Below are 23518 nucleotides of genomic sequence, written 5' to 3'. Positions count from 1 at the left end.
CAACTCAGAGCTGTGTCTGCCTACGTTAGCTGTGCCGATCATTGTTGGCCCCGTCTTTGCCAGAGCCCGTTCACTGGAAACACGACGGAGTGAGGCCCGGCCCACACCACACCCGGCAGGCATTTCTTCCCAACTTGGAGGGAGGAAGCGAAGCGTTAAGACCACAGGCACTGCGATCAATGGCACTGTCTCTCATGTTGCACACTTTTCCACCACGTGCCAACAGTCAGCGGCTCCAAATCTCACAGTCTCGGGAAAATATACCTACACGAAAGAAGGTGAACTCAATACCCCTTACTTGGAGAAGAAATGCCAAACACAGCCCTCAATCTGCCTCGCGAAATCCCCCTTGCCCGCCAAGCTCAGCCCTAGGACGCCAATCCAACATCGTCGGGCCTAGCGTCCCCGCCGTGATGCATGAGCCGGTTGCTGCCTCTGTTAGCAAAGTCTCCAATCACCGCTTCGACCAGCAAGCCACAGGGGGGGAATGAGAGGTCGAGGGGCATGCCGACTCGCCGAGTGTGTAATGGATTCACGGATCATGGTCTGACATATTCTTCTTACGCCGGCGCTGATCGGCTACAAAGTTCCTGCTATGGCTCGGACGCACAGGATTCAGGCAGACGACAGGTGAGTAAAGGAGTTGTGGGGATGTTCATCTCTCCTTCCAAAACGCTACCAAGGCTACGAACTCCATGGGCCTGCCAGACTCCAGAGGAATGGTTAGAGAACCGGAGAAAAGTGCTTGACATGAGCAAAGCCTCATTCCCCCGAGCGAGAAGCACGTCCCTGTCTCAAAGTCATCAAAAACGCCTATTGGCGTTGTCTAGCAGCAGCCTACACTAGCGCATGTGTGGACTGGACTGGGGACGAGGTAATTTGTATTGAAGCTTGTTTTTATTCCCATACTTTTTTTCAGCTACGAGATCAAGGTACTTTTATTGTGTGACCACTGGTGACTTAAGCCACTACTTGGGCACCTACCGTTAAACCAAATGCGGCCACTCTTGAGATGTGATCGGCCGTCTGCATTCGTCCAACCCGTATTGAGGCCTTCAGCCATCAGCCCGTTTGTCGAAGCGTTGCTCGCGCCTTGTCTTACATGAAGCCCACTGGCTGCTGTATATCAGACCACGGAATCCCTCACCCTCGCTCTTTGGCTTTCCGACGCTCTCTTCGACGTTTCCCTGTTTCTGGAACCTCCGCCCTCGAACGGTCACCTTCAGCACCTATTAGCACCAGTATCAAGCATCGCAACCCGTCAACATGGACTACTCACAGCAACCCAAGGCGGAGTACCAGCAGCCCCAGATGCAGCCTCAAATGCAACCGCAGCAGCAACAGCAGCAGTACTACGAGCAACAACAGCCTCAACAGCAGCAGCTCCAGCACCAGCACCAGCCCCATCCCCAGCATCAGCAGACAATGCAGCAAGAATACGTTCAAGGCGCCAATGTCCAGACCCAAGAATGGCAGTCAAGCTTGATGGACTGCGGTCCTTGTGATACCTGTATCGTGGGAACCTGTCTCCCGTGCTTGCGTAAGTTCTCTCCTCCACGTTCTAAACCCAGGAGGCCTAACTAATACGCATCACCCAACAGTCCTCGGTAAGACCTCAGAGCGCATGCGCGACCCCACAATGCAGACGTACGAGGCCATCAACACAGACTGCCTGCTCATGTGCGGCATCACCTGGTTCACCGGCTGCGGCTGGATCTACGCCATGATGAAGCGCGGCGAGATCCGCGAGCGCTTCGGTATCAAGGGCTCCGGCGGCTCCGACTGCTGCGTGAGCTACTGGTGCGGGTGCTGCGCGCTCATCCAGCAGGACAAGGAGGTGCAGGCGCGTCTGTCGACGGGGCCTATTGTCCAAGGGTACCAACCGCAGAAGGAGGGCATGCACATGCCGCCACAGCAAGCTTGAGCAACGGCTCCGTGATGTTGGTTGCGAATGGGAAGGTGATGAGGGTAGACGAGGCTACGGCGTGGTTTTTGTCTTGGTAATGATGGTTATTGGTTATGGTATACCCGTGGGAATTGAAGGCAATGACACCGCCGACTCGGGTTGATGCGATTGTCATTCGACTGATAGTCTCGAGCACATGGGCCTGGTAATATTTCTTGCTAGTAATTGAGCTGACCGAGCTTGATCAAACATGTTGATCATTCATCTGATACTTCTCGCCAAATCACTCGCTTCAGTGAATCACTGGAGTCACGACTGCTTGAAGCCCTTTTCGATCGAGCTCGCCTCGAACGGTGAATCATACTACGCTTGCCACAACTACAAAACGGTTGTCGCGAGATGCTTCTCTCTCCCCCTTGATTTCTCATCACTACCCCTCTCCAATGCAAAATTGACTTCTTCCTCATCTTTTCGCGAATATGGCCGCGATTGTTTCCCAGAATGTCGTTGCGCCAGCGGAAGAGATATGCGGTTGGATACCGCTCGCGACGAATACTCTAGGGTAAAGCATCCCTTCCCCGAAGTGGCCCGTTCCGACGCCACGCAAGTAAGCAAGACAGACGAACGACATTAGCTAATAAGTCCACAGATTCTTTCAAGAGCCCATCCCCTATGCCTGTATCAATCCACCCGCGGACTGTATCTCCTCCAGGTCCTACATGGGCTGCGGCAGCCCCATACCCACGACTTGCGTGCAGACAGCCAAAGCCCCGAGGGCATGTGAGCCCGGCCAGCTCTGCTGGTAAGTCGATCTTATATAGGATTTCCCAACTGAGATTTCATCGAAGCCACTAACAACGGATAGTGGGCCAGATCCTAACACGGACTGCTGGACTTGGCGTTCGATTGACAATACTGCAACTTACACACTCTTACAATGCAGCTCAGTCTCCGGTGTCGGGACTTTAATGGCAGAATCCTTCATACCAGGGGCCACAGTGACAGCCACCACGAAAGATGGTTCACCTAAAACCAGTGGCAACGCCAAGACGACCACAACAGCCGAACTATCACAACCCACAGCTGGAGTTACCATCGCCACAAAGACGAGACTTCTGCTACCTGGAATCCCTTCGGAAACATCCGGTTCCTCTGGCGAAGCCTCGCCTGCTGCAATTACAGGGGCTATCGTCGGAGCACTTGCCTTTCTTGGCATCTTGCTGGGTGTGACAGTCTTCATCTGGAACCGAGCCAGGAAGAAGAAACGTCTGGCTCACGAGGCTGCGATTGGCGGGCCCGTGACGCCCATGAGAAAGAGGGATAGTATGATACCGTTCCATGCGGGGGCCATCAATGTTCCTGTGTCGTCTGTTTATGATTACGGCGGCCCATCAAAGAGCGTATCGAGAGGTGATTCTGGTGTTTTGGAAGGGGCGAGTAGGCCTCCTCCTCGACCACCTAGAAGTCCGGCCAGGGACATGAACGTCACCGAGGGTGGTTGGATTTAGTGGACGGGAAGACGGAAAGGGCTTTAACAGTCGATAGCCTTAGATTACTGAGTTTTTTATGCCGAAGGGCTTGCCCTCAAATTTTCAGGAGCTCGCATAGCCTCAGATACTCCTCATGATAGCCCATGGCTTACACATGAAAGAAGCTAGAACTGTCTCTGCCAAGACGCTAGGTTACTTCAATGATACGACTTGAGCCAAATATCCAGAAAAGATGTGATAATCTCTTCCCGTAATAAAATCCTTCCAACCCCAGAGACATAGCTTAAGCTTTAAACTCAACCTGTCTCAGTAGAGATCAACGGTTATTGGCGGGCTGATGGGATGCTCGAGTGCGAGGAAGTGCGAGCCAAGCCATTCGAGCCCGGCAGAACGTCGATGCCTAGAGCAGGAACAAGGTAAAAGGATTGCGGGCCGCTGCCTGAGTCCCCACATCTAACCCGCAGAGAGATTGATAACTCTAAATGCTTGCACCAGCCTCCTTCACGGACTATCCACTCTTGTAAGCGCTACGCTGCTTCGAGAGAATGAGCGAGGCGATGTCTAAGCTCCTTCCATCATGAGATTGGTGAAGTCGGATCAGGGCTTCAATTCTCTCAATCAGCCTCGGATAATCTGTTCATCGGCTTTAGAGAAAATGATTGGCTACAAAGCAGACCTTGAAAGTTATCGACAGTCTAGAGGGCATTATAAAAGGCAGGTGTCTTTGCGATGTTGAAGGAACTCGATTACAACATCAACAACCACAACTACAACATCATCACATTCAAACACACCCATAGCCATCCATCTACATCAACTCTTTCCTCACCAACCCCATAATCATCCTTTACAATGCAGTTCGCAAAGACCATCCTCCTCATCGCCGCAGCCATCGTCCCTGCCGTCATGGCCGGATGCAGTGGTGCCGCCCCTTACCAGGGAACTTGCGCGAAGTGCGCTGGCGAATGCCACAAAAGTAAGTAGCATCATCAAGTTGCTGGAAGACTCCCGCCGAGCGATCAAGTCCGAAGGTGCTAACTCAAAGTTTCTCTAAGACTTTGGCGGACCTGACCGCATGTCTTCCCTCCAGCGCGCTGGCTGCCAGACCAACTGCCTGTTGCACTGCAACGACTGCAACTAGACGGAATGGCTTGTTCCTTGGACTTCGATGGAGCGCAACTTCTAGGAGGTCAGATCTCACATGGCAGGACGTTCACTTCATTCTATGTGGAGAAAGAGTCATGGTTTAGGCGACTCTGTCGATAGTCACATGTAGCACACCAAGAGTTCGCAGTTAGATAAGAACAATTACATAAATTGCTCAAAACTGCGCCAACTCAGCCGCGGACGAATGTTGTCCAGTGATTGAACTGCCTTTATTGTCCACAGTCACGCAAGCACAGAGCATGATCTATTGTCACTCGATAAAATTCCTTCGATTCGGAGATACGTATTGTCAATTAGAAGACCTATTCACTGACGACCTCATATGAGCCTTGCCTTGATCACACTTCAAATGGCCCAGCGAGCCAATCTAGGTGGAAATAAGAAGCAAATTCCCAAAGACAGCGATTCCTGTTTCTGTATCCACAGAAATCCGAGATAAAAAACGTACCACTTGAAGCGATCCGAGTCTTCTATTGAAAAGCAACAGGCTGAGATGCAATGAAGTTATTGCTCTGGGACTGCGGACATTAGCAGAAATGCCACAAAAAGAACACGATGGACTGAATGTTAGTAAGAGCTGGTGAGAGAGAGAGTGATGTTGACAAGTGAATGGAGCATTCATGCGGTATGTGGAGCCAGCTGATTTCCAGTTTGAGTGTCATTCCGGCGGAGTCATGTAGTCATATTGGTGATAGTGATGTAGACTTGACAAATCAGATATTTCGCCTTTTGCATCCTGATAGTGGCCCATAGATTGCAAAAGAGAAAACGACAGACGCCAAAAGTACATCAGAGCAATGTTGGCACGCTTTTCTTCAGATCACACCCCCGGAACGTTTTGAACAAATCTGATAACATGCATTCTGAAGTTTTTATTATCTCCCTCCTGGCAGTCGTGGCTTCTGCCACAATCACTTGCTCAGGCAATAATGCATGTGCCCCGTCTGGGGTATGTAAAGGATGGTTGACACGTTGTATGTTGCTTTTGAGCTTACCTTATACTGACATGAGTGTTCACTGCAGTCCAAGACATGCGTATACGACTCTCAGAAGAACGCCTGCGCCAAGTTCTGTAGTGTACGTTCCCGTCGTAATCACATACAAGTCTTGACAAAGGCACTGACGTCTTGAATGGTCTGATTGCAATGGGTCATTGTCGTTTATGTGCTTGCAGTAAGTTTTCAAACTCCTTCCACCTGGCTTTCATTTCCTAACAGCGTCAGAACCAAAGATGGACAGGGAAACAACTTCGACTGCTGGTGCTACCCTCGGGTTTGAGGACTTGGTGTAAGATCAGAATCTGTCTGGTGATATAGATCTCCAGTCAATATAAGTTGGGTTTTTTTCTCATGATGCAGCAGCTATAGTCTGGACTAAGCGGGTGTCATTTATACTACTGTTGTGCAGAGAAATGCAGGTTCGATACAACGATTGGCATCATTGCGATTATCAACGTCCAAGGACACTCCTCAGCGTCACGAGTTGATTGGCGGTGTGAACAAAAGAATGATGGGATAGTACTCTACTTCTTGAGGTAGCGGCTCAAGTCCTAAGTTTTACCGTTCATAATTGTCGGATGACAACGAAACGTATGAGAAGATGGAGCTGATCAATAACAATTGCCCTCGGATAGAGATCAAGTTGGTAAGATTGTGCTAGGGCTATTGGTTGGAAGTAAAAATGGCTTAAGACTTCTGGAGTATAAATTCTTGGCCCCAATTGAGCAATGATATGCGCACGCGGCATTTCATCCGTCCGATAGCCTGATTGCTCAGAGAACAGAGATGTGCTTGGAATTTTAGCCGGAATACCCAGTAAAAGTACAAGCTTTGTTGATCACCGATCTAAGCCGGGGAGAACGGGAAAGCCTACAAGAAATGGAGATCAGTGATTTTCTGCTCGGCACGGTCTACATAGCCGGTCAAAGTTCGACCCAAGCACGAGTCATAGTCTCACGAACTCGAACCTCTGATCTTTCCAGGGAAGGCAATTAGCCCGAATACAGCATACTATAGTATACGTAACAGCGACTTCCTTCATGTAAAGATAGACTTCACATACTTACTTGAGTAATTAGTTGTCTAGTTGACTTGGAAATGCATACTCCTTCATTTCGCATTGATAACTCAACAAGTTGCGAGTGCAACTATCCTGAGGGTGCCGAAACCCATGTAAGGTGGGTCTCGCTCTCGCAACTCATTTAATTTGACTTTCTAGAAGTTATTGAATCCAAAAGCTACTAGGCGTTTCCGAGGCTCGTTCAGTCCGCGATATCCGAAGTCAGGAGCGTAAGGGGTTGAAGTTATTCTCGTATAAATATGGCTTCTGTTTGGTAGTAGCGAGTATCGGGAGTCTGACGGACACCGCACTCAAGCTTTTTCTCCCAAAACAATACGAATACGCAATTTCTACAGCAAGAACTAGAAGTATGCCATTTTTATACATTCGTCCTCTTTCGATTAAAAACAAAGTAACTTGTCAACTAACAAAGACTAGAAAATGGTCAAGCTTTCCCTCCTCGCCCTCATCACCCCGGTGATGGCCGCCAACTGGGTCACCATCTCAGCCAAGGGAGACGGATCTTTCGAGCAGTTCAAAACCTGGGCCGAGCGCACGTGCCAAAACGATCAAAAGGGACAGGTCTACAGCTCCTCTGACATTTACGGCGACCTATCGGTCAACTGCGCCAATGTCCCGCAGAGCTGGTGCGACTCGTACAAGGGAGGCAAGAACTACCACCCTAGTGGGGTGTCTTTCACCAGCCCCAAGGCTGGAGCTTGCTACCAACTATCATAGGGCGGTAGTTGAGATATTGGTCTTTCGTCTTTTGGATACTGCATGATGGACGATGAGTGATTCTGGGCATAGGGGCATACAGTTGTAACAGCGAATTACATATATTTCTCAATAGGTCGGGCTGAGAGAGATAGTGACTTGAGAATTGTAATTAAGGTTGTAAAAAAAGCCTTGTATTACCCGAAAGAACCTGATTCCTAATCTCTCTTCCTTGAAGCATCTTTGTCACTAAGTGCCGCCTGGAAGGTAGACTTGAAGCCTCAGTATGCCACCAGGTTAACAACCAGCTCAGTCTAAATGACTTAGCATGCATATACACTGCTTATATACACTGCTATCGTCATGTATTCGACGGGTTCCGGTCTCATCACAACCTCATCTCTGGATGAGCGGGCGGCCGTACCCTTCCAGATCTTGTTTCGGCATCTGCATAGATTTGAGAGTCTATACCACGGGGTGGGTACGTCTGGATGCGACCACGTTCATCCGCGTGCCGCGCCATCTCTTGCCGACCCTCACGGCCAAGGGGCTCAAGTGGCGCTCGCACCAGCTTTCTTGGGTCCCCCGGCGGATGAGCCATGACACCAACGACAGCAATCTGCTCTTTGCCACTTACTTGCGCCACGCGAACAGCAGCCCGAGTTTGCATGGGATCGTTCGGGCCTTGTCCATTGGCAGGCCCCATCACGTTTGCTCGTTCATTGTGATGAAGTACTCGGTTTGCCTGAGCTGCTGGCTGGGTGCGGCGGTCGTACTGAAAATTAAACTGTTGGCCGGGTTGAGGGATAGGGTACTCCTGCATGGGGCCGGTTGGCCCCTGAGATCGACCTGGGCCCGTGACGTAGTCGTCAAAGGTCTTTGCTTCTGTGTTCCAGTCCTGTCTACCACGGAAGGGATGAGGGTATTGGGATCGAGTGCGTGTGCCGGGCGGAGGTACGCTCTGAAGATGTTCCGACAAGTCTTTTGCAGCAACTGGGCCGCGAGGTGTATGATATTGCTGTTTAGAGCCGACACGTTAGCTAATGAGCACTTAGACAACATAAAACCATCTGTCATATCGTCTCAAGTACAGTGCAGACTCCAAGCTGTTGGGTTGCGAGACCTACAAGTTGCTCCTCAGGGTTGTCCGTGTTGCGTCTTTGCGGTGTAGATTGCTTGTTGCCCATCCTGACGATTTGAAGGTCGTGATGGAATATAGAGACAAAATATAGAAGGGAAAAATGGTTACAAGGTTTGAAAAGATGCGGTCAATGCGATACGTCAACTCGACTAGAATCAGAAAAGAAAAGGCCACTTCTCCGGGATTTTCATGCTCTGAACAAAGAAGAAAGACCATGAGATGGGATATTTCTTACTCTCTTAAGTACAGGTGAAGCACACTTTGAGCTTCTTGGCTCAAGATCTACAGGAAACACGGCGTTTGCCATAATTAGCAATGCGATGTTAATGGGCCGAGAAAAAGTGCTCTCTTCCAACATCAAATGATGAATCACAGCGTTTCACTCAAAGCAGTCCACAACTCAAACATCCAAGTAATCACATAGATAAGGTCAACTTTCGCAATCTCGTCAGCCGACCAATTGGCAATGAGCTTAGGGGTCAAAGTTGAGTTGAAAGCGTGGAGCGAAGCGCTGGTCAATCGACCGAGAAGCGTGAGAGAGAACAACAACCCTGGTTCCAACATTGCCGCTGAAAAGCTGTGTGGATAAGTTGTTGACGATCCAATGACTGTTTCTCAGCTTAGCCTCCATGTTGGTTGGGCCGTTGCGAAAAAAGGGCCCCTTCCAACATCGAACGACTGATGAATTGACGAGGGTGAAAAAACAACCTACTCACAAGACTGCCCCCGAAAATGCATGCTCAGAAGTTGCTGAGGATCCAATGATTGTTGATCAATTTAGATTTTGTGTTGGTTTGGCCGGTGTGCTCGGTGACCCGGCAGGTTTCGGACCCTGGCTGTGACTGTGAGGCCGTGGTACCGGCACGGTGGTTCGGCGATGCGCTCGCAGGGTGGGCTGTGCAACGGTCGGCGCTTAATATGCGTGACCACTTGCAACCCCGGCCACGTGAGGATGTGACCTTTCCAACGGGTCAAAGTTGCGTGTATTTTCTCCTCACGAACTCACAACCCCAGGCTGCCTCTCCCGTCTTATCTTTTAACCGTTGGCTCGTCTCAGTCTTCAAAACTTCAAGTCATCAACTCTTCATCAACTCTCAATCAATTGCAATATCATATCATTTCACAAAGCATCAAGCATCATATATCGCGAAATTCCAGACTGCATTACACTTAGCATTATGGCGGTTGTCAGCATCACAACCAACACAGAGCCCAAGGCAACATCGCCCGTCGAGCCTTGGAGAGCCGCTCTAGATGAGGTAATTGCCATCCAGGAGAGTTGGGGAGACCAACAAGAATCGGAATATGCTTCTATCATCCTCAAAATGCTTCTCGCTTTTCCTGAAAAGGGTTACTTGGCCACTCTTGAAGCTTCACTCCGTATAGGAGCAGATTACTGGGCCAAGTACCTCCCATCAAGCGTCGATCCTCTCAACAAGCCTTACATGTTAGAAGATAAAGGCTGGCGCATGTACCTTTATGGCTTTTACGAGACAATTCTCGAACAGGCATGGCTGTTGCGTTACGACGACCCTCGGCAAGACTGCTTAGTGCACCTCCTTATGGACTTGCAGAATTTGCCCAAGGTGACATACCGGAGCTATGGTGTACGTTGTTCTTTTCATCTACCCGTCCCCCTGTTTCACAGAAATCGTCGCTCATGGTTTCTACAGAAAGAGTGGATTGCATACCATGATGATTCAGTCTGGGGTGAAAGGACCGATGATAAGTGGAATGCAAAGTTTGGTAAGTCAAACCAACATCTTACCTTACCATCATGGCATCTTTTCTAAGTGTTTCGATAAGCATCCGACCGAGCTGAACCGACCGAACCCGAGGCAAAAAAGGATTTTATCCTCACTTGCGATGAGTGGGTTAACTATTCTTGTTTCTTGGCTCGTTTCCAAGGCTCCAAAGCGCATACCCCATATAAGCATCACATGAAATGGCCAGGTGTCGATATTGAGCTCGCGCTTGAGAAGCCACTTCCTTCTGGAAAGCTCGGCGAATGTAGGCTGTTGGTGGCGTCGAACTGGTTGATTCATGCCGGAAAGCTCATCTACGAGGACATGAAGGAGACGGACACAGAGAAATGGGGTTTAGGTGTATGGGCCCTCTGGACGGATGCAATTAGATGTGTCCTGAAGGCTGGGGAGCAGACGGACGAAGTGAACGCGAGACTGCAAGCGGCCTGGGACATGGTCGTCTCGTTGACTCCAGATGCCAATGAAGTCAAGAAGAGCATAGGAAAGGAGGAAAGCAGTGAGGTCAAGAAGTGCGACGGTGTGAAGGAGAGCAGCGAAGTGAGGGAGGGCAGTGAGGTGAAACATAGCAATTAGTGAGTCGAAGAGGTGAATGAAAGCTGAAAGTATAAGGAATTCGATGTCTACTACGGCTGGTTGCTACAGCTTGCTACAGGCTGCTGAAAATTAGCGCAAGACAAAAGAAACATGTCTTCAAATCAGGTTCCGATAGAATGACAAGTGATTCGAGCATTGCGGACAACATCACTAAACACGTGCAGACAGCAAAGACCGCTAAACCCCAGCCAAAGACATGGCTTGCGGCTGAAGTTCAGCTGGCCGCTGCTCAGCTGAGATGGAGATGCGGAGAAAAGACTCAGAAGCTTTCCTGAATCGAATATCGAGACATGAAGCCAAGTTGAAAATAATCAGAAGTTTGAGAAACTACTTAAGGTGAAGTTGCCATCTCAAAAGAGTCGTCATTGTGACGATGCTAGGGCCTTGTCAAGAGGTGCCTAACGATATCGTCGAGACGGCTATCATGGCAAAGACCAACCTCACTGTACATTTTGTTAGTTCCTACAACTAGCAATGATGTACTACCTGTTGAGTTAATTGGTTGGAAGCTCTCAATAATATTCAAAGTCATGAAGCTAATATCGACATACTGATTTCCAGAAGCCAGTACCTCATGGTGAGATGGATGGCCACCAGATGCTCGGGTCAGCCGATGGCATGTGATACCGTATCTTCGCCCATAAGCCATAAGCAGTGTCTCACTCAGCCATCTGAAGCCGCGATTTGGAATTTCGATGAGAAACCTCACAGCATTGCCTGATTCTATTCGAGAAGCCATCGCGGTGACGAATGGTTCACAGAGGCGTCACTACAGATTACTGTTACATTTCAAGCTTCGCCGAGGCTACATGTAGTCTGATTCTGTGTTGAGTGAGTTGCCACAACCCTTACTTTTCCCGCGCGATTGCGTATTTTCTGATATTCTAATCAGCCAGGAACGTGTAATTCGTGCAGTCAATGATGGCGGATACGACTAAGTGCTGCAGTGCAGCACATGCTTTCACGGGCGAGATAGTCGTTACTTTGCACGTTTGAGTGAAGTTCCAATGCCAATACCTTGGGTTGATCTTAATGTTGGGAGGAGGACACTGGCGATGTGCCAAAGGAAGTTTACATGAAAGCTTCAAGGCCGGCTGAGGTGCGTTATCGGTAACTTATTGTGAAGAAAAGCCTCACCATCGTTTCTCTTATCAAGACTAATAGAAGATGCATTAGAGACTGTCTCAGCCAGTCAGCCTTTTTCTTAAGCTTTCACCACCGCTAAGAATCACTTGAGCCAGGATCCAATGCAGCTGTACCCCCTGCATTCCACTCATAAGGCTGCGTATCTATTCATGGACACTTACCATCGTCAACCAATCTTATTGCCTGAAATCACATGATGGCTTACAACTGTGCAAAAGGTGGTCCCCTTGCGTCTGCTGAGCTTTTTCGGTGTTACTATATAAAAGACCCCGTGCTCCCAGTGAAAGCCTGTCCTCGGATCCAAAAACATCAACAACCGCATCGCCATGGAACACAACCAATCCTCGCAGCAAAGTCTCTTGGGAGAAACACTCCCCGATTCTTTTCATGAACCCAATCATCTACTCGTAAAGATCCACAAGTGTCACGAGACGAATGCAAAGCGCAGCTGGCTTCAACCAATATCAGAATGGTACCTTCTGTGTCTCTGTTTGCTGTTCAATCTGGCTTTCACATTTGGCATGATCTCTTTTCTTGACGGCAAAACGTTCGCCGTCGGTGGCAACACGTCCGATACTCCTTCGAATCCAATCTCCTTTCTTCGTCGCCTCACTCAACCCGATGTGATGACCTTGATCTCAGCGTTTCTGGTCATCTGGAGGTTGATCTGCACTGTATGGCAGCTCATATCAGCTTGGAGATGTGTGTTTATCCTTTTCGAAAAATACGGGCTCTCTCTCGCTGAAGCTAGCTATATGACGTCCTGGAAATTACCGCCATTTTCTATTACTCGGCCAAGATCGTCATTTGGCCATTCAAATAGCCTCGTGAAACTTGGCGCCATTTTGGTTCTGCTACTTGCTTGGCCAGCCCAATTATCAGGCCCAGTTGCCACTGGCTCCATTGCCTGGGTTCCATCGGTCACATACGACGTGCTGAATACTTCCCTGTCATTAGGGACCAGTACGATGCCACCGGTTGAACATTACTGGGAGCACTACATAAGGTTCTCTAGCAATCGTAAAATGGTGGTTCAACGTGCTGCAGGTCTTGCCAACTTTGCAGAGACTGCAAATCTAGCAGCAGCAGCAGTAGCAGCAGCAGCAGCGGCAGTAACAGCCGAAAGGCCGACCGCAGCAACTGGCAATCCGATCAAGGCCTTCCCGGTTTCGTCTCCTTCCCGCCGCATGATACCCCGCCTTTACTCTTACCCCAACGGGACAGCGGTCAGCAGCGCGATTGTTCCCACATTCGAAGTGAACTCTTTCGAGTGGGTTAGCGACATCCGAACCTTAAATAACAATATCACTGAAGCCCTCAAAAACCCTTCAAGCAATTATCTCACCATTTCGGAAGGCAATTCGCCTCTAACGCAGGTGATTGCTGGTACGTCAGCGCTTCTCAAAGAATCTCCATGGAAACCGCAGCCAACGAACAAGCTGCCAGATCCGAGCATTTTCAAGGGCACAAAATACGCAGCGATCTACGTATCCAGAAACTGGAACGAAGGGAAGAGAGAGAACTACACATGCCCACATGATTCAGGCAACTTCGGCATCCTACCTGAGCGCATTGATCTCCTCAATGTACCATGGAATAATAACTTCTCCGACTGTATTGCTGTTGCAAAGCTCGAAATCACTGCAGGCGTTACGCATTGCTTCCAGTCTGACCTAAGCCGGTCACCACGGTCCACTTGCCTATGGACGTCCAACGTTCTCAGCACTGACAACGATACTGTATCACCCGATCCCCTTGTCAACGAAGTTTTCGCCATGATGCCTGAGATACAATCCCTCGTGGTAGCTATCAGCTCCTATGAGTCCGGAATACTCCAGGGGAATTTGGAAGGATTTCTTCGAAACTCACTTATTCAAGCTTACCAGGGCGGGTGGAGTGCGATGGCTGAATACCTGAGCCCGGTGAAAGCTCAGCGTGTCGAGACTTCAGCTTGGAAACCGGTGGTACTTCTGGAAGCTCATGTATCTTCGCAACGAATGTACATCTGGATGGGGACGGGCATGCTGCTGATTGTGTCTGGCCTCGTACTGATGATGATTCAGGCAACCTGCGAGGCCAAAACAGTCAATGACTCTCTGGTAGCTTCTGTTATGCTGGATAGCGGAGAAGTCGCCAGGAGTGATACGACCGGCTTGTGCAATGCTGTAGCTTTGGGAAAGGATCACGGAAACGCAAAGTTGAGACTCAGATTGAAAGTCAGAAATGCCAGCCAAAGCTGTAAGTCAGTTGGAAGTAGCTATGCTCATCCAAAATTAGTGCCCGACTCAATGTAATAGACTACCAGTATTACTACTACCTTTTGTGTCAGTGACAGTGATTTGTCCCGCAATGAGCCCAGAGGCAGCTCAGCCGGCGGGATGCACGCGAGGGATCCGTTGATGAGATATAAACGCAGCGCAGGCAGCATCAGGTGGATACGCCAAGCAACAAAGACAAATCAACACATGCACGGAGAGGAATCGCCCACTTGCAGCGTGCACTCAAAGAGTAACGACCTGGACAACCGGAACAAGTCGACAAAGTATGTTGCATGACGGCAAGGTTACGAATTGGTGGGTTCCTTGGCGAGGAATTCATGTCGATAAGTGTGACACGTATCTTGCTCCTGGGTTTGCTCCTCGCCAGCTTTGAACCTCGCAGGATCATGGTACTTGGCAATTAGTCTAGATCATTGAAAGTTGAAAGTACTAGTTTATATGACAAAGCGTCGGTGCTTCTCGCTCCTGACCGCGATTCTGTACGGAAAAGGTTTGACACGAGCAATCACACCTGGCAGCTGTTCGTATTTGACCTCAATCTCCCGTCCGTCTTCGTCCACCGCTCTTTGAATGCTGAAAACCGCCAAAAATTGCGCAATACATAAAAAGATTGTCTGGTCGGCAATATACCTTCCAGGACAAGCTCTGCGTCCGAATCCGTACACAACATCAGTTGGTGGAGGTTCATTGAACGGCTCGAAATACCGCTCAGGTTTGAACTTCATTGGGTCATGATATGTGTTGGGGTCGTGCATGAGCGACGCAGCAGCAGGAAACAAAAGCGTGTCCTTTGGTATAAAATAGCCGTTATAAGTATCGTCTTCCATAGTCAAGTGCGGGAAGCCCATGGGTGCAAGTGTGTGCCAGCGAAGTGCCTCTTGCGCTATGGCCTGAACATATGGGAGGCTGTCTTTGTCGGAGAATGAAGGAAGACGTGAGTCGCCCACCACGCGGTCAATCTCATCCTGTGCTCTCTTTTGAACTTCTGGGTATACGACCAAGGCCGCAAAGATGGAGTACAGCATCGCGCCAGTCGTATCAGTGCCTGCATTTAGCATAGATGCAGCTGTCCAGCCGATAACGCTTTTCTCCTCGGGGTCAATCTTTCGATGAAGGTCTTTGATCAAGCCAGCGACGTACGAAACATCATCGTTTCCGTTCGCCATTTGCTCCTTAACGTAGTCGTAGGGAACCTCAATTCCCTGGAGCAGATGTTGTCGGAAGATTTCAGCCGTCTTTTTGAACCCCGCGCCCGGCATCCAAGTCGGGACGTATTTTAGCCATGGGATCAAGTCAACCATCCAGGCACCTGGGCTCGTGGCTTTGGAGAAATCCTCCATTACCTGCTTAGACATGTCCACGATGGGGTCGTTTTTCTTCGGGTCCGTTCTGTAATTGTAGAGAATTCGTAGCATGATAGAGCCCGCGAACCTGGATTACAAAGTCAGGTTTTATTCATCCCCCCACTCTTGAGTAAGGTATACAACAACAACTGCTTACTGGTTCAAATGGCCTTGCAGGGTATCGCTGTTGGAGTCTTCATATATTTGCTTCAAGAACCGCAGAGTTTCACGCTCTTGGATCGGTTCGAATCGTATGATCGACTTCTTACTAACTTGAGTTGCCGTAAGTTTCCGATGCAATCGAAATTTCTTATTGTACGGCATCATGCCCATGATGTCTCCATAACCGACTCTGGGAAAATCACATTAGTTCAACAATCGATTCTCGTGGAAGTGAATCTCGTACAGCTCACCAGCAAAAATCAGCTTAGGCCGCGACGCACTCTTCAGAGCGCGTGTCTCCAACATGTCAAGCACGGCTTGTTTGTCATGGAGAATGACGAAACGTTGGCCAAGCACAGATACTGAGGTGATTGGGCCATATTGCTCCTTGTGTTTCTGCCAATGTACCCATTCAAGAGTTCCGGAAGGGGGAAGATCCAAAATGTTGCCGAGAAATGGCAAACCTCTGGGTCCAGGCGGCGATGGACCCCTATGTCGTTGTTGGATGCGGTTAAAGATAATGTAGCAGAGCAGCACTATGGCTACGGAGTAAATCAGTGGAGTGCCCAACATGACGACTCGAAGACAGATTGCTGGTACATTTGAGAAGTTATTTGTCTACGAAAAGGAGGAATTCATCTCTATTTAGAGATATTTGCCTTAGAACCTGTGCATTACCGAGCCCAATGGCTTACACCTCGCTAAAGTCAAGCTCATACAGTCAGCAAGGAACAAGATCCATTATGGTTAACCTCTTGATTCATTCCGCCAGTAGGAAACAAATGAGTATGAGCGGCTTATGTCAGATATCAGAGCTGACGCTGCACTAATCATCCTTGGGGAGCTAAGTCACAATCGCGTGCACGTGAATGGCTCAGCACCATGGCCCAAGTCCACCGACCTGATTGGCATCATCGGACTGATCCCTGCATCCCCCACTACTGCGGTACGTGCTAACTGCCTTGGTCGAATGGCTTTAGAACGAGAAACCTTTGTCACGTGCATTCACTCATGAGTGTCATCAATGAAGCCGACAACTGGTATTTACAATAAACGTCTTGAATACCGTAGCCCTCTGATAGACTTAACCTGCCGATGTTAGAGACTGTAACAATCTTCTTTCCGAAAGAGCTCGAAGCATGAGAAATGCCCCAGAGTTTCTTTTTTGTTCGAACTTGTGCCTCATCGTAAGTGGATTTCGAGTGGGCGGTCCGGGTCGAGTGATTCGGGACACGTTGACGAGTTTGCCAATCTATATCCATTTGACCACTGACGTCGTCTTTGGAGCTGCTAGGAGGATTTATGGGCATCTAGGGTCGAGAGTTCATATGGGAGCAATTGGTGTCAGGAAACAGTGATACCATCGTGACAGTTTATCGGTACCTCCAGCAGCATAGATACCTACCCTACTCTGGGATCAGTCTGGCAGTGTTGACCAGATCAATCCGCTGTGCCCGCAGTGGGGAACGCCCGTAAGCGGTGAGGTTGATCAAACGAGGTCATCCCTGGTTCTTTCGAATGGCATGCTTGCAGAACGACCTCGGAAAATACCCTGAGTCTGCGTGTCAGTTGCCATCCGCCAGCATCAAGCCCAGACTATCACATACAATCTGGCCCAGCGCAAAAGATATGTTCTTACAAGCGGTCGCAAAGTTCTCTTCTGGCAAGAATACGGAGGTCCTCATTCGGCTGCACCGATACCTGCGGCCGGTCCTGACCGGGAGTGGGGCCTGCGGGCAGACGTTGATGGGATCCGCCACAGCTGCATTTGCCGCACTCGGGGCGGCGTCGGTTGCCCAGCTTCGGATCGCTGCCGAGCCAATCCCGGTCTGGGTCAGTCTGTCAAGGGTCTTGGTCCTTCATGCAGTGGCTTCTTCAGCGATTTGCTTCCTGGAGCAGACTTGAGGTCCCCATAGGTACGAAGCACCTGTCCAGAGAAATACCTAAATCTTTCTAGTAGTGCGTAGAAGAGATTCCCAGAACATACTGAGTTCTATCCTATTCAGTTAGCATGAAGGAAGCCATTGAAGCTCAGGAAATCCCTCCTTCCGCTCTGTGTGCTGTTAAGATGACTGCGGAGTGTTGATGGTGGTATAGCCCACTCCATAGAGGCCTTGTGAACAGGGAGACCGTTTGCAATGCCTCACACGAAACGTGAATTATAAATGGATGGTCAAGGTGGTGTCGGCCCACATCCAAGTGTGACGCTGCAGCCGCGGCGAGCCGATGCCGGTGGGTTCTCGCGATAACCTAAGCCAGTAAAGTGGGGCGATTGCTTAATCAGATGATCTGATAAGATCAAATTCTCCCACCTGCCCACCTGCCACCTGCCCCAAGCGCACTTTCTGCACTCAGCGAATTCCACCTTACTTTTTTGTCCTGAGGTCTCCCCGCCCGGGCAACCTCAGCTTTTACCTCCTGCAACCTCACCTCTCGACGACATATCAACAGCATCATCGCGACCTTTTCGGGGACCCGTGCATCGGCATAACGCGCACCCCACGGTCGGCTTGCTTTGTCGATGCAAATACCCGCAACTCGGCCGTGAATATGCGCGCTCCGTCGTCGGGGCTCCGGCTACTCCCGCCCACCCTCATCGCCGCACTGTGCCTCTTCGTCGCCTCCGCCTCGGCCCTCGCAGGCAGCGGCGGCGTCTGCTTCGACACATGTTCCAACACCCTCCGCCAACCGCAATTTAACGACACACAGTCCTACAATGGGAGCTTGCCCTCAAGGTCGAGGCTGATCCCGCAGTGCGTGAGCCAGCTGCACATCAAGTCGCTCTACCTCTGCGCCGACCTGCACTGCGACTTGACGCACCGTGTCGCTGGCTTGAGCAATGTCAACCACACGTGCCAGGCCTACATGAACACCTCGCTACCGCCCTTTGAGATCGTCGCTGGTTATTCTGATGAGGACATTGCTGGCTTGCGGAGGTTGACTAAAGCGGAAGGGTCCAACTCGTCGACTGTGCTGAATGAGGTGGTGTTGCCTGCGGACGTTTATTATCAGATCTGGTTCGACTCTCTCGTATGGGACCCAAGTATTTCCCCGAACTGGAACTCAAGGACTGACAACACATAGGAATCCGTCGAGTACACATACGGTAATCACTACAGATATGGGTACGTGCCCTCGCTTTCGTCTATGCTTGGGTGGCGGTCGCTAATTTCTCATACCCAGGTTCTATGTGATTGTCTTCTGGTTCATCGTTGTCGCCATCGGGCTGGGATCTCGCCTCGTGTCGGCCATCGGAAACCTTCAAAAGCAGGAATGGGATTCACGAAAGTCGTCCAGCATCCTTCACTGGTCCGCCCTCTGGCTCAAGCGATACATCACCGTCCCCGCCACCTTCGGCTACCGCTGCTCTCAGAATCTCGGCTGGTGCACCATTCCGCCACGCATCCAGAGTCTCACCATCTTCACCTTCATTGCCGCGAACGTCTTCTTCTGTGTGCACGGGTACTGGATCTTCTCCGGTCACATGTAGTAAGTGTAGCTTGCTCTACTCTTCGCCTTACCTCACTAGCTCACGCCCCCCTAGTTGGCCGCAGAAATACCATTTGGTCTGGCGCTATGTAGCCGATAGAACCGGCATCATCTCTTTCGCCAACTTCCCCATCATCTGGCTATTTGGCATGAGGAACAACCTTCTCATGTGGCTGACCGGCTGGGACTTCGGGACGTACAACAACTTCCACCGTTGGGTTGCCCGCGTCTCGACGCTCCAAGCTGTCATCCACTCCGTCGGCTACGTTGTTCTGGTCTTTGATGGTATGACGCACACCACCTCTTACGAAGTTCAAAGCTAACTTGTCTCAGACGGCGATTGGGATTACTGGATGTCGTATTGGCACCAGATGTGGTGGATTGAAGGATGGTTTGTGAGTGATGCCCTCTTGGGCTTTCAGTAGCATATGCTGACCTCAAACCAAAGGCTACCGTTGGCATGTGCGCCTTGCTCTTTGCCTCCGTCTTTTGGATGCGACGAAAGCAATACGAGCTCTTCCTCATTCTTCACATTTTACTGTCGATTCTTGTCCTCATCACCATGCTTGGGTAAGTTTCGACATTCTTCTCTCTTGACTTCCCAGTACTCATGAACTCTAGCCACGTCTCCATCTTCCTTGGGCAGTTTGACATTCTCTTCTGGGTACCCTGCCTCATCTGGATTGGCGATCGTATTCTACGGATGTCGCGGACGCTGTCCTTCAACCTCAAGTTCTGGAATACCTTTGCCCTCGCCACGTATGACGCGAACTCGAACATTGTCCGCATCAACGTCCCATACTCGACTAGCTTCTACGAACCAAAGGCTGGCACCTACTACTACCTCCATGTCCTCAGCGACAAGCGATTCTGGGAAAGCCACCCATTCACAATGGCCTGCACAACGACAAACATGAACGTTAGAAGAAAGTCATCTAGCGAGCAGACTCCCCTACTTGTAGCGGGAGAGCATGATATAGAACCTATCTCTGAGGTTGGGTACGAGCCCAGGAGGGGCGAGCCATCAATGACGTTCCTCATCCGCCCGTACGACAGCTTCACCGGTCGCCTGCGTGAGGATGCAGCAGCGCAGTGGCCCCGCCCTGCACGCCTCCGCGTCCTCGTGGAAGGTCCCTACGGTCACAAGCAGCCCTTCAACCAGTTCGATGACCTCCTTTTCATCGTTGGAGGCAGTGGTATTGTGGTGCCGCTCGCCCACCTCGCAGAGCTTACCAAGGCATCTTCAAAGACTCGGTCGATTAAGATCGTCTGGGCAGTCCGCGAACTGAGCTTCGCGGTGGATGTGCTACGCCATGACTTTGAAGACGCCTTTGATTGTGGGAAGTTGTCGGTCGATATTTATGTTACACAACACAGTCTCGCATCGAATGCTGCGCGGCCAGAGGAGTGGCCGGAGCAGGTTCGTTTACTTCACGGGCGTCCCGAAGTTCGTGAAGAGGTACAGGACGCGGCCACCGCAGCTGATAAGGCGAGTCTTGCCGTCATTGCGTGTGGGCCTGCTGTTATGGCCGACGATGCTCGAAAGTCAGTTGTTGAAATGCTTGGCCGTGGGTGGTCTAGAATCGAATACTTCCAAGAAAGCTTCAACTGGTAAGCGATGAGGGATCTTGAGACGATTTAGATTGTTATTTTGGATATAGAGCATTATCACGAGCATAAGATGGCGTCAAGCGTTTGGATTTACTAATTTACATATTACACAAATACATTTCATCTAGAGGCTCGACATATTAGTCGCCATTGGTATGCTCCGTCTTCCGCTTCTTGTGCTTCACATGTACAACCTCTTCCTCCATTAGCTCGCTCTTCTCATCTAGGCCGCTCCACTTGGGCTTTCCATCGGGAAGATCAACGACCCTCTGCCCGTAAAAGATGTGCTTCCTACTCAGCGATTAGCATTACGGCTTTCAGCCAAGCGTTCACCTTGACAACGAAGGAGGTACTCACTGAACATCAAACTTCTTCCTCTTCTCTTCCCCATCAAAATGCAACAGCCCAGGGAACAACAATACCATGTTCCTGCCCTCATCCATGATTCGACTCCCGCAGAACCCGCAGCTCACTTTACATGGCAAATCGTGGCCCTGCAAATTCTTCCCCGACGAGTAGAACGTCAACCCATCGACCCCGTTATCGAACGCCAGGTCTTCTTTATGGAAGATGGCGGCCCATTGGAAGGGCGCGCCGTGCATCTTTTGGCAATCTCTGCAGTGGCAGAACTTTGATGCTAGGGGCTCATCTTTTGAAAGCCAGTAGGTTACTTGGCCGCATTGGCAGGCGCCACGAATTTTCTTGTGGAAGGCTTCGCCGTGGGGGTGGGATTTCCCTGGGGCGATGTAGGGGGCTTGGGTTTTCCAGTGTTCGTCTTTGGAGTTTGTTGTGGTTTTGGTTTCGGTGATTTCGGGTTTCTTCATGTTGATGGTTGGGTGGGAGGGAGCTCGAGGTGGTGGTCCGGCTGTGGCTAAGGTGGTGCGTGAAGGACGGAAGTCGTGGTGCTTGAGTCTCGCCCGGTGCTAAAATTGGTCTATTGTCGTAGAGTGTCTCTCTCTGTTTTGTAAGCCAAATTGAACACCAAAGATGGAGCAGATTGCAAAGGTTTTGTTGAATTTCTCGTGGATGCTGCGAGGGAGAACGAGCAGAGGCCCCCAATGACGCGGTGATTGGTGACATCACTGGCGTAAACATCTATGATGCCTTTATTCGGGCGTGAAATAAGAAATGTCCCGCACTGGTAATTTTTTGGTCTACTCTGGGTTAGAGAGGAAAAAGCCACGGTTTCGACGATCTATGGGGTAAGGTAGGGCGTTGAAATATGTAACGGTTGAGCTAAGGCGCTTTGGTATGGGGTGGTTGGTATGAAGTCTAAACGGGATGTCTGGAATCGGGATGAACCGCACCTTTTTTCCTATGGTGTATCTTGATCTATCTTTCCTTGCACCTTCCTCCCTCTTGATTGCCCTTTGATTTTTGGGAAGACTGCGGTCATCGATCTTTGGCGTTGAGGGCTCCCCCATCTGATCAAGGGGTAAGGGAGATGAACCGGCGCTCGGACTGGCGTTCGAGATGTCATCGGGTCATCATCGATCGGGCCTGTTTACCCCACAGATTGCAAGCAAATCGGGGAAAGGGCCCTGACGATCTTGCGTCCCAATGTGAGCTACCGCGAACTCGATGTCGTTAGAAGGGAGGTGAGGTCATCATGTGTAAGCAATGTGATAGATGGGAGTAGGTAAGTCACGCAATCAATTGGTATTTGCGACTATGACAAGGCGAAGTTTGACTCGATCCAAACCGTGGACTATAGCGAGTGCGATACTAGTAATTCGCAATGTCCCACGACAACAATCAGCTTGAAATCTTTTCTATGAGCTTCTGGTTGATATGGTGCGTATGCTGTTGGGAAGAAAACGACAGCTTGAGTCTCTCAGCCTTCCGTTAAAGCACCTGCACTGGGTAAGCCTCTTTCACAAATAGCAGTGTACAACCCCCACAAACTACATCACTTCTTCGACGTAGCCATCTTGTCCCAGGAGTCTTGCCAATCGCCAAGATACGCCTTTATCTTTTTCACCTGAACATTCTTTGTAGTTTTGCCGCCTCTCTTAGAGCTACTATAAAGCTTCTCTGTGATGGTCCGCGAGTTTCCAAGATAGTCTTGAAGCATGGGGGATGTGTCTCCAGCACTACCAGCAATGTATCATGTTAGCTCAGTCCAAGTTTCGTTGCCAACAAATCCTCCCCTACCTTTTGACTGTAGAACTGGAGGTTGTAGATCTAGACTGGTCCATTTCTCGAACGCTGTTGTGGACTGAAAAGTGCGGCTTTGGTATAATTTCCTAGCGTTCTGACTTGAGAGCATCTGTATAATCGTAAAGACCACAATAGCTTGATGGTACGCTTGCCAAATTCTTGCTGGTTATTGAAACATGTTTTGAGGGCTCTTTTTTTATTGCTTCTGAATTATGCCTGCTAACATACTTGGCGCTGGATGGGCATATTCACGTCTCATAGATTTAATTAACATCAGTTGTTCACAGACAAGTGGTGCTATTGGTATCTAGAAGCCATGTCAACTCAATAGCACACAACGTCAAAGTTACACATTACAAGCATGATAAGATTTAGCTCGATTAGCACGGGACGCAACGGGGAGCAATACACCACGGAAGTGCCTTTACAAGTCATTGGTCGCCTGATTTGGTAGTCCGCTTGGCAAGCACCCCTGTCACCCTGGCGAAT

The 23518-nt window shown here is 49.9% G+C and overlaps 11 protein-coding genes across 11 annotated transcripts; 7 read left to right on the top strand and 4 right to left on the bottom strand.

Annotated features, from left to right (window-relative positions):
• Window positions 1-1266: 1266 nt before the first annotated feature.
• Window positions 1267-1924, top strand: CCOS01_14785 (PLAC8 family protein; the record flags this gene model as incomplete). The annotated part of the gene is made up of 2 exons (XM_060462928.1): window positions 1267-1540; window positions 1602-1924. 2 exons carry the CDS (start codon window positions 1267-1269, stop codon window positions 1922-1924), a joined length of 597 nt encoding a protein of 198 aa, XP_060306759.1.
• Window positions 1925-2385: 461 nt separating this feature from the next.
• CCOS01_14784 (uncharacterized protein) lies at window positions 2386-3414 on the top strand (the record flags this gene model as incomplete). Its single annotated transcript, XM_060462927.1, has 3 exons — window positions 2386-2468; window positions 2556-2708; window positions 2772-3414. 3 exons carry the CDS (start codon window positions 2386-2388, stop codon window positions 3412-3414), a joined length of 879 nt encoding a protein of 292 aa, XP_060306758.1.
• An 834-nt stretch (window positions 3415-4248) lies between these two features.
• On the top strand, window positions 4249-4537 carry CCOS01_14783 (uncharacterized protein; the record flags this gene model as incomplete). Its single annotated transcript, XM_060462926.1, has 2 exons — window positions 4249-4372; window positions 4452-4537. The coding sequence occupies 2 exons, from the start codon at window positions 4249-4251 to the stop codon at window positions 4535-4537; spliced, it is 210 nt and encodes a 69-aa protein (XP_060306757.1).
• A 2525-nt stretch (window positions 4538-7062) lies between these two features.
• Window positions 7063-7359, top strand: CCOS01_14782 (uncharacterized protein; the record flags this gene model as incomplete). Its single annotated transcript, XM_060462925.1, has 1 exon — window positions 7063-7359. One exon carries the CDS (start codon window positions 7063-7065, stop codon window positions 7357-7359), a length of 297 nt encoding a protein of 98 aa, XP_060306756.1.
• A 367-nt stretch (window positions 7360-7726) lies between these two features.
• Window positions 7727-8525, bottom strand: CCOS01_14781 (uncharacterized protein; the record flags this gene model as incomplete). Its single annotated transcript, XM_060462924.1, has 2 exons — window positions 7727-8356; window positions 8466-8525. 2 exons carry the CDS (start codon window positions 8523-8525, stop codon window positions 7727-7729), a joined length of 690 nt encoding a protein of 229 aa, XP_060306755.1.
• Window positions 8526-9657: 1132 nt separating this feature from the next.
• On the top strand, window positions 9658-10905 carry CCOS01_14780 (uncharacterized protein; the record flags this gene model as incomplete). Its single annotated transcript, XM_060462923.1, has 4 exons — window positions 9658-10086; window positions 10153-10225; window positions 10286-10800; window positions 10855-10905. 4 exons carry the CDS (start codon window positions 9658-9660, stop codon window positions 10903-10905), a joined length of 1068 nt encoding a protein of 355 aa, XP_060306754.1.
• Window positions 10906-13010: 2105 nt separating this feature from the next.
• On the top strand, window positions 13011-14279 carry CCOS01_14779 (uncharacterized protein; the record flags this gene model as incomplete). The annotated part of the gene is made up of 2 exons (XM_060462922.1): window positions 13011-14223; window positions 14263-14279. 2 exons carry the CDS (start codon window positions 13011-13013, stop codon window positions 14277-14279), a joined length of 1230 nt encoding a protein of 409 aa, XP_060306753.1.
• Window positions 14280-14698: 419 nt separating this feature from the next.
• On the bottom strand, window positions 14699-16342 carry CCOS01_14778 (uncharacterized protein; the record flags this gene model as incomplete). The annotated part of the gene is made up of 3 exons (XM_060462921.1): window positions 14699-15695; window positions 15765-15959; window positions 16014-16342. The coding sequence occupies 3 exons, from the start codon at window positions 16340-16342 to the stop codon at window positions 14699-14701; spliced, it is 1521 nt and encodes a 506-aa protein (XP_060306752.1).
• A 1977-nt stretch (window positions 16343-18319) lies between these two features.
• On the top strand, window positions 18320-20873 carry CCOS01_14777 (ferric reductase like transmembrane component; the record flags this gene model as incomplete). The annotated part of the gene is made up of 7 exons (XM_060462920.1): window positions 18320-18799; window positions 18854-18894; window positions 18953-19258; window positions 19314-19543; window positions 19592-19653; window positions 19707-19828; window positions 19880-20873. 7 exons carry the CDS (start codon window positions 18320-18322, stop codon window positions 20871-20873), a joined length of 2235 nt encoding a protein of 744 aa, XP_060306751.1.
• A 136-nt stretch (window positions 20874-21009) lies between these two features.
• CCOS01_14776 (uncharacterized protein) lies at window positions 21010-21693 on the bottom strand (the record flags this gene model as incomplete). The annotated part of the gene is made up of 2 exons (XM_060462919.1): window positions 21010-21160; window positions 21227-21693. The coding sequence occupies 2 exons, from the start codon at window positions 21691-21693 to the stop codon at window positions 21010-21012; spliced, it is 618 nt and encodes a 205-aa protein (XP_060306750.1).
• A 1153-nt stretch (window positions 21694-22846) lies between these two features.
• CCOS01_14775 (uncharacterized protein) lies at window positions 22847-23138 on the bottom strand (the record flags this gene model as incomplete). The annotated part of the gene is made up of 2 exons (XM_060462918.1): window positions 22847-22962; window positions 23024-23138. 2 exons carry the CDS (start codon window positions 23136-23138, stop codon window positions 22847-22849), a joined length of 231 nt encoding a protein of 76 aa, XP_060306749.1.
• Between the last annotated feature and the right edge of the window lie 380 nt (window positions 23139-23518).

This window comes from Colletotrichum costaricense (genome assembly GCF_030867565.1).
Source record: "Colletotrichum costaricense strain IMI 309622 chromosome Unknown Scaffold_21.1, whole genome shotgun sequence".
NCBI classification, from domain to species: Eukaryota; Fungi; Ascomycota; class Sordariomycetes; order Glomerellales; family Glomerellaceae; genus Colletotrichum; species Colletotrichum costaricense.
The sequence above is the reverse complement of the archived record's forward strand: the minus strand, read 5'-3'. Positions and strand labels throughout refer to the sequence as shown.